The sequence below is a fragment of the Neltuma alba genome, unplaced genomic scaffold, assembly GCF_004799145.2.
Source record: "Neltuma alba isolate B1F8T4 unplaced genomic scaffold, ASM479914v2 tig00013500_pilon, whole genome shotgun sequence".
In the NCBI taxonomy this organism is placed as follows: domain Eukaryota; kingdom Viridiplantae; phylum Streptophyta; class Magnoliopsida; order Fabales; family Fabaceae; genus Neltuma; species Neltuma alba.
The window spans coordinates 19,311-27,719 of NW_021637726.1; the positions used below are offsets into that span (position 1 = coordinate 19,311).

General features: G+C 36.4%; 1 protein-coding gene across 1 annotated transcript; it reads right to left on the minus strand.

Annotated features, from left to right (window-relative positions):
• Positions 1-2,054: 2,054 nt before the first annotated feature.
• LOC114737851 (S-adenosylmethionine decarboxylase proenzyme 4-like) lies at positions 2,055-3,573 on the minus strand. The gene has a single exon (XM_028925838.1). It carries the CDS (start codon positions 3,449-3,451, stop codon positions 2,411-2,413), a length of 1,041 nt encoding a protein of 346 aa, XP_028781671.1. The 5' UTR covers positions 3,452-3,573; the 3' UTR covers positions 2,055-2,410.
• Positions 3,574-8,409: the final 4,836 nt, after the last annotated feature.

The window sequence follows — 8,409 nt, forward strand, 5'->3', positions numbered from 1 at the left end:
TACCAAAAAAAAAAGAATATAAGCATTTTTTTAATCATAATTTACATAATATAAAGTAAGTATATGAAAAGAGTTTTATCTTAACTTATTTAAAATGTATTTATAAGTGATTTCAATCATAATTCTAATAAAGTCTTAGACGATACAATTCGTCCACTGATCATTCTCATATTATTAATTTTGACACAAATTTTTTTGCTACTGATAAAAATTGCTTCCTCCTCATCCTAATATAGGAGCCAATTGGGATGTTAGATTTGATACTAGATATAATATTTTAATTTAATTTGTTTCTTATATTTATCATTTTTGTCCAAATTAATTTACTAAACTCATAAATTAGTATATAATCTAATGTTATATAGAGGCATGTGAGAGAGATGATATCTTATTTATCATAATTAACTAATTTATTTAATTTTTTCTATCTTTTTGCCAACTAATTTTTTTTATCTATCTAAATTAACTAAGTAACTTTTATATTAAAAATTCAATGGAGTGTATGAATAAATTTGGCTTCACCTAGCTTTTAATGAATTAAATCTGTAACTTTTTTAATTTATAATTATATAGTCAGTTCACAGTTAAATAAGTTTCTCCTTTTTAGTTTGATTTCAACACGAAAAAAATATATAAAAAGGCATTAAATTTAAATCAAATCACGAAAATTAAAATATTGATTAAAGTTAGTTAAAAAAGATATGTTAAAAATGTAATTTATTTTTCAAAAATGCCATGTCTACGAAGAGAGTAAGTGAGAAATAATGTGCGATAATTAATGCAAGAAAATGTTACTTCACCGAAGGGAGTACCTAGTAGTGGTGAATAACAAAACAAAGATAATTTTGGAAAGTAAAATTTGGAACTTCACCTCCCCTGCCCCGGCATTTATTTCAGGAGGGGTTACATTTTACCAAGTTTCGCACAAATTTTGGAATCTAGATCCTCTCTTTTTCCCCATTGTTTGCACACCCAAAAAGTGGGGAAAAAGATGCATCCATGGACAATTTTTCTTTACCTTCTGTTTCTAAAATCCTTCAAACTACACAATCTAGGCTCTATCTCCCTGAAAAGAGAGGGATCAAAAAGAAGACATCGTAAATACCGTGCGCCTACTTGTATCCATGTCTTAGGTGGTGTGGCTCGTACTATATCAAACACATTGGGTTATTATGAACCTTTTTGGTTAGATCTCCCTTGTTTATCTAAAAGGCAAACTGATATATGCATATATATATATATATATATATATATATATGAACTTGGGACAAACTATTATTGCTTCTCTACCTGTCTCCTACTTTTGTGTCTTTTGTCATCTATTTCCCTTATTCTACATGGCTTGCCTGTCACCCAAATTCAATTATGGCCACGTGCATGTTAAGTTACATACCACCACCACCATCAACACTAACACCATATTTTATCTGCAAGACCAGAAGGGAAGGTAGATAGGGTCGTTACTTTGAGCTTAAAAAATAACAAATATTTCCCTTATATTTGTATACCCACTTTCTTTTGTGTCTTAAGCACTAGCTAAAAGGATATTCCCTGCGAAGTGAAAAGCCCATGCAAAAAGAAATTGTAATATGACCAGTCAAAATTTTCCATACAAACACTCTGGTATTGCTTCATGCACATATATTCTTTTTGATTGCAGGGTTCCCATAACTGGGTGTAACAGACCAAGAATGAAGGGATATAATTGATAATTATATGCCAAAAGCAAGATTTTGTTCTATAATAATCTAGAAACAGAGCATAAAAGACAAGAGAGGTAGATGATAGAGGAGGGGAGGAGGGGGAGAGAGAGATCAACATAGCCTCAAACAAGAGCACTTTAAAAACCCACTACACAAGCTCAAAAATCTTAGGCGTGACAGGCCTAAGTGGGGTGCATTATCATGATCATCCAGTAAACACCTTCCCCCACCCTACCTTCCCACCTTCCCTTTTTTTCACTATTTTGAAATAGACAAAATTTAAATACAGTTTTTAAATACTGGTTATTAAATTTTTTAATAAAGATATGATAAGTGGAATTTTTTTATAATTCAAAGTCACATAATTAAATGTTTCAAAAGAATTTATCCACATATCATATATTTATTAAAAAACTCAATAACAAACGCCTAAGAAAACTTGACTCAGAACCCCTCCCTTCCTTCCATAACCAATACCTTCATCTCTTAGCTCTTCAAACTTGATTACCATTTTTCTTTTGTATCTTTCTAAGCAAGTCAGCCCCAACATTCATAATCCACAATAATCACATTTAGCCATGTCATCCATCATCCCCCAGAATTTTCAACTAATTCTAACTCCCTATCTACTATCTCTCCCTCCGCTACTTCCGACCGCTGTTGCCGCCATTCTCGTCACTGTTGTCACCCCTTAAATCTTGGGGGTTTTAAGTGCTTCTCCGGCGAGATGTAAACGTTTGAAACACAACACTGCCAGCTGCAGGAAACTGGTCCATTGCACAACTCCGGCATTTCAAACCCAGAGGCTCAACGGCACTTGCCACACGCGTCCATATCTCGTTTTCATAGTCACTGCACGTGGTGGACACAGACATAGTACCTGGTCGGAAAATATGAGCCACCTTCCTTAGTACATGCACTATATCATCGTTGACGGAGCCTACACATTCAAAGCTTGCATAACTGTAACCATCCTCTGGAGTGACATGAATGGTGGAGTACCGATCCCCATCCATGCCATTCATAGAATACCCACAAGGATCAAATGCAAAGTCACAGATAAGTGCTTCAGGGTTGATCTCATTGATGCCTGTGAGCTCCGTCATGTCCTTCCCAGCAGAGTCCCCCGTTTTCCCATCCTCAGGCGGCCGGAAGAACTTGCGAGCGAGGACTGGATCGAGCTCTGTCATACAGATCTCCATGGTGTATGACGATGACGATTCATTGTCACGGAGGTAAGGTAGGTCAGAATCATCACTAGCTGTGAAAACATGCCAACAATGAGAAGAAGATTTGGAAGGCATGATTGAAGCTTTTCTGTAGCAGAGATTTGCGGGGATGGTCTCTTCCAAATACATAACTTCATCTTTGAAGCTAGTATGAGGGAAAGGCTGAGACTTTGGGAAGATGAAGCTGCCTCTGGTGTAGCGGCAAGAGCAGAGGGTGAGGCCTAAGTGATGCTGAGCATAGTAGATCAAGGGACGGATGGATTTGAGCAGTTGAGTGGTCCCACAAGTCTTGATGATGATCTTGGTTGGGTAGACAAAGAGGCTCGATTCTGATAACACATAAGCATCGAAGTAGGAGTTGCCGACCGCTGAAACTACAGTGCATTGAACAGCTTCAAGGACTTGTTGGAGTGATTCAAATTCAAGTTTCCTAAGACCCAGTTGGTGAAAAACTGGATCATCTCCAAAGAAATGGAGCTCCAAGCGCTTCTCAAACCCTTCAAAACCAGAAACAGCCATTGGCTTGAATGCGTAGTGCTATGTGGGAAACGAAGATGTAACAGAGTAAAACAGAGCAAAACGTAGGTTTTAGGAGGTGAAGGGATAAAGATGAGAGAGAAAAGTGTGATTGGAATGTAGAAGAGGAGGTGAGAGAAAAGATTGGGGTCAATGGGATTTATAGGTGTGTGAATAAGAATGAGAGTGAGTGTATAGGAAGTAGGGAGGGTTTAGAAGAGAGCATGCGGGTGACGGAACCAAGAATCATGATTGTAGGCATAATGAAGTGAATAGGATGATGATATACAACAGTTTCTTATGTTTTCTTTCTTTTTTGCTTTTTTTAAATATGAAATCTTCTCTTCCATCAGAGACAGCAATAGGAAACAGAATATATGCCCAAACACATCAATTGCTTGTTCCTTGTCCCTGCCTATTCTATGCATCCAAACTGTTGAGATGTTTGATCACGACTTGTGAATTTACAAAACCAACACTTAATTGAAATCGACTACACACATATCGTTTATCACTAAATTTGCAGTGGTCAAGCAAACACAGCAAGTTTATACTTTACTCTCTTTACCTTTCAAATGGAAAGTCGATTTAAAATCAATACAAAATATTTTTAAAAAAATTACAACAAGTTACTCTATTAATTACTCATCAATATTATAAATCAATTTATCCATTATATTGTTTGTAATGCATAAGACTCGTATTTATTTTCATGTTGATGGGAACAGACCTATCCCGTGTTGGGGAAAATTAGTCACCAAGTATATCCATGTCCTTGATGGAATATTTTTTTTACAGCAAGAACTTTATACCATCCAATGGTACAAGGATCTTCAATCTTGATTCTTAGTTTTGTCAACTTCCATAAAATATAAATTGTACAATTCTCTTAATAGATATGAAATCTTTATGTGTACATGTATCTATCTAAGATACCATAAATATCCAAAAACCCTATCTTTTCTTTACTTTTTCCCCGTTTATCCAAAGATTTTTAGATTAAGGACAGGGGGCCTATTTTGACTAGAGGACCTGGTTGACCTGTTGCAAGAAGATGACAGACATAATTGTAAGCCATATGGTAAACTTCTTTTCACAATCACAGAGGAAAATAAAATCCAGTATGTTTCCAAGGCATGAGTTACTGAAAGGAATTTGATTTAATCAGTCAAAATTCAAACATTCAACATAACTATCTGAATGATAGTTCAAATAAAGCAGAAACACATTCAACAAAACTATTCGAATGATACTTCAAATAAAGCAGAAACATAATCATAAACCGAGCTAGATGTTGTTCCGCAGGACAACAATTATAAACCAGGGCTAACTGTTGTCAGTTGTGCAAGACAATTATTAGCTTGCTATAGGTAATTAAACCTCTCAATTAGAGCTATATTACCAGCAATAGAGGTTATGAGCAGAGCACAGCATAGTTACTTTGCAATAAAAAAAGAAAAAAAGAATTATAAGTAAAGGATCCAATTGCTTAGGACTGCGTGTAATGTGTGCACCCCTTAATACTGAAATACTGATAATGGCTACTGCATAATGGAAAAGGAGAAAAAACAACTCAGCTGATGGAGACAGCCTTGTCTATTCCAAGGAGAGCAGGTGTTAAACGGACGTGCCCAAAATGCCATCCATTTTTTGAGTTAGAACGATAATTGTTATTATGCAGAAGAATATTTATTAAGAAAAAAACAATACAAAAGGAATCAGGCGTGGCAGAAAAATAATGAGAATATCCATGAATTGGGGGAGGCCCGTACGTGAAATGAAAAGCACTTGCATCATTTTTATTCTTCATGCAATTTCATGTTGCTAGGTGGCATTATCATTATATTTATTTATTTTAGTGGCTTGTTTTCTGTATTTACCAAGGCATGCATGCACTGTTGCTAACCATGTCAGATTTCAAATTTAAAAAAGGATTCTCTTTATCTTCCAAGTGATTAGTCCTCAAAAGTATAGGGGTTAGAAAGTAATCAAAGAACGCTTTATCATTATGTTACCCGGAAGATTTAACTTTTTTAGGTTGATAAGATCTTATGTTATAATACGAATACATATGATTCTAACTGCTAGACAGAGCATATTATATTGTCTTCTTTAACTAAACCCCAGCTCAAACATAACTCTACTCTAATTTGGTCAGCCATCAAGTTGATTTGGATCATAATGTTTAATTTAACAAGGCTAGGTTTATGAGGAAGGGGAACAGTAATTTTGAAGTAAAAGGGAGTAATTAGTGCTTTATCGTCTTTTAGAGGAAGTTTTGGCAGCTGGTCTGCCTACAGCTAAAACGACCTTCTCCATCATGTTTGTAATCTTCTTGGCTTTCAATTTAAGAGTATAGTCAAGATTATATTAATAATTCTACACAATCAACATTGGAGAAGCTTCCCCTTTTTCAATATAGATGAGTGGACGTAATTATTTGAAAAAGAAAGAGCTAGGTAGAAGACTAACCAAATGGTAGAAGGGGGACTGAATAAACTACATTTTGGGGTAGAAAAGATGGGAGAGCAATGATGAAAATTTGTGAGTTCAGAATCAAATTTTGCAGTTTTAAGAGGTAGAAATGATGCAGAATGTATGGCGTCATGAATAAATCTGATGGGTGTGGCTGGCAACCTCCATTATGGCCACAATCCACCTCTTTGTGATGCACGCGCACCACCAAACTCAAACACTATCTCCTAAGCCACACTTTTGCTATCTTACTCTCACACGCAAGCCAACACTAGCATACCAACACAGGCACACACAAACACTCGCACTATTTGCAAATTAAACTCTTTCCCTTTATCTTCCGCACTCATCACAAAGGAAAAATAAAAAATGGTCAACCACTTTGCAGAATCAAATCTCACTTAAAAAGTCTCAAACAACAAACTCTTAACGAAATCCCAATTCTCACCTTTTCACATCAAAAGTATCAAGCCAAAATCTTGCTTTCTTACATTAATTGTTGGGTATTTTGAAGAGATAAAGAAATGGATTTTAGGAATTGAAATCCAAAGCTCTGGTCCCACTAAAAGTGGTCACCTTTCTAAAACCAACAAGCCTGAAAGCCACGTCCTCCTCCTCACTCCGTAGTTTAAATCATAATAATAATGCAACCACAAACCATGATTGGTCCCACTATGCGCCCCCCGACAACCACCGTGGACGACCCCACAAGAATACACATCATCTAGCATGTGTTCCCAACTTCATGGCACACTAGGACCCATCTTTGTTTGAAAACGTAACTAGATTTGAGGGACATGTTGTCCCCACGCAGCCCTTAGCTGCGAGACAATAGCAATAGTTGGTAAGGAGTGAAGCGGGATTTAGCCGCCATACTTGCTCCCACGCGCATCAATAGTTTGGCACACATGTGCAATTTGGCGTATTTGGGTCAGTAAGGAAAAATTTTTTAGTGTGCACTATGAACACCCCAGGAGTGCTACTGTACCATGCGCACAACCCCAAAAAAGGCAAAATGCTAGGATTGGAGCCCACCATGGCTGCAGCTCTAGTTTGGGAAAAAGGGTTCCTTATCATGTTTTTAATACGAGTTAGTGCTTACAAGCCATCAAGATTTTGGCTTCATTTGATATGTCCTTCTCAAGTTTGTCAGAGTCAGAAGTGCCTGTGGCTAATGGCTTTGTTAAATCAAATGGATGTGATCTGATGTGTCCTAGTCTTTTTTTATTTGCTTTTCTTACTCCTTAAAAGATAATGAGCAGTGCAACACAAACAGGACTTTAATCTCGTGCACTTAGTGATGGTAGCTATTGGAGGAAAATGAACAAACATGTGGTGGGCAAAAGACCCCCTCATTATGTATCTTCTTCATATTTAATTCTATTTACGGGACTCGGGTATTATTTGATTGGAAGACTTGAATATAGCGAGCATGTATAATCTAAAGAATCTTTATGATTATACAGACACGCTTGATAAAGGAAATCTCAGAAGGGGGATGAACCATTCTTTATGTTTCTTCATCAATACATGACTTCACAAGGGTATTATTAGTTAGTAATCTAAAATCTAAAACTATAATAAAAAGATGCTCCCGTGAGAATGATTCTTCATCGTTGTGCCAATATTTTTTGAAGCAAACAAGACCCATTTTAAAACTTTTAAGTGGCCAATCTCTTTGGAAGTCCCCACAACCACAAAAACAAATACGGAGATCTAGAGAGAAACAGAGGTACCTCTCAAGCCTCAAGGTGACCAAATAATTTGAGTTTCCTAGCAATGTTCAACGTGGATGCCTCGAGCCCTGCCAATGCCACAGCTAAATCTATCTCGAAAGATGGAGATACAGTGAGGAAGAAAGAAACAGCAAATTTCATATGATGATATACTCAGAACATCATTTCTGTCATGCCTTTGCCCCTAGTTCTTCTCTCACACTTCCAATACAAACAGACTCTCTCTCTCTCTCTCTCTCTCTGTGCCTGCAAAATTCGAATTTATCTTGAATATTGATTGCTCCACGCAAGCATCATTCTGGTGCGTGACCTTGCGTTTGCAGACTTTTTCATTCACCTTTGCCTTGCAAGAATGCTACCCACAGAATTGAAAATTCCCACCCCGATCATGCCCACTAACAGCCCACCCACTAACGCTAACTCGCTTCACACTCTTCAGTTTGGCACCACATTCTATGCTCAGATGAGCATCAACGCTCATATTGATCATGTTCTACAAAAATTTTCACAATAATTTTTTATTTTAATTAATACAAAATTTATAATAAAGATAATCTTACAGAAATTTTTTTAAAAAATAAATTTATCATAGAACAATTAAATTTATATCATTTAAATTACATTTTTGGTGGTTTAGATTTTTCTACAACCATAAGTACCAAGCACTAAAGGGGTGTTTTTGGTTCATAAAAAACATTTTTTAAAAGTAATTTTACACAAACTAACAAGTGTTGGGGGCAGTGGTTAGCG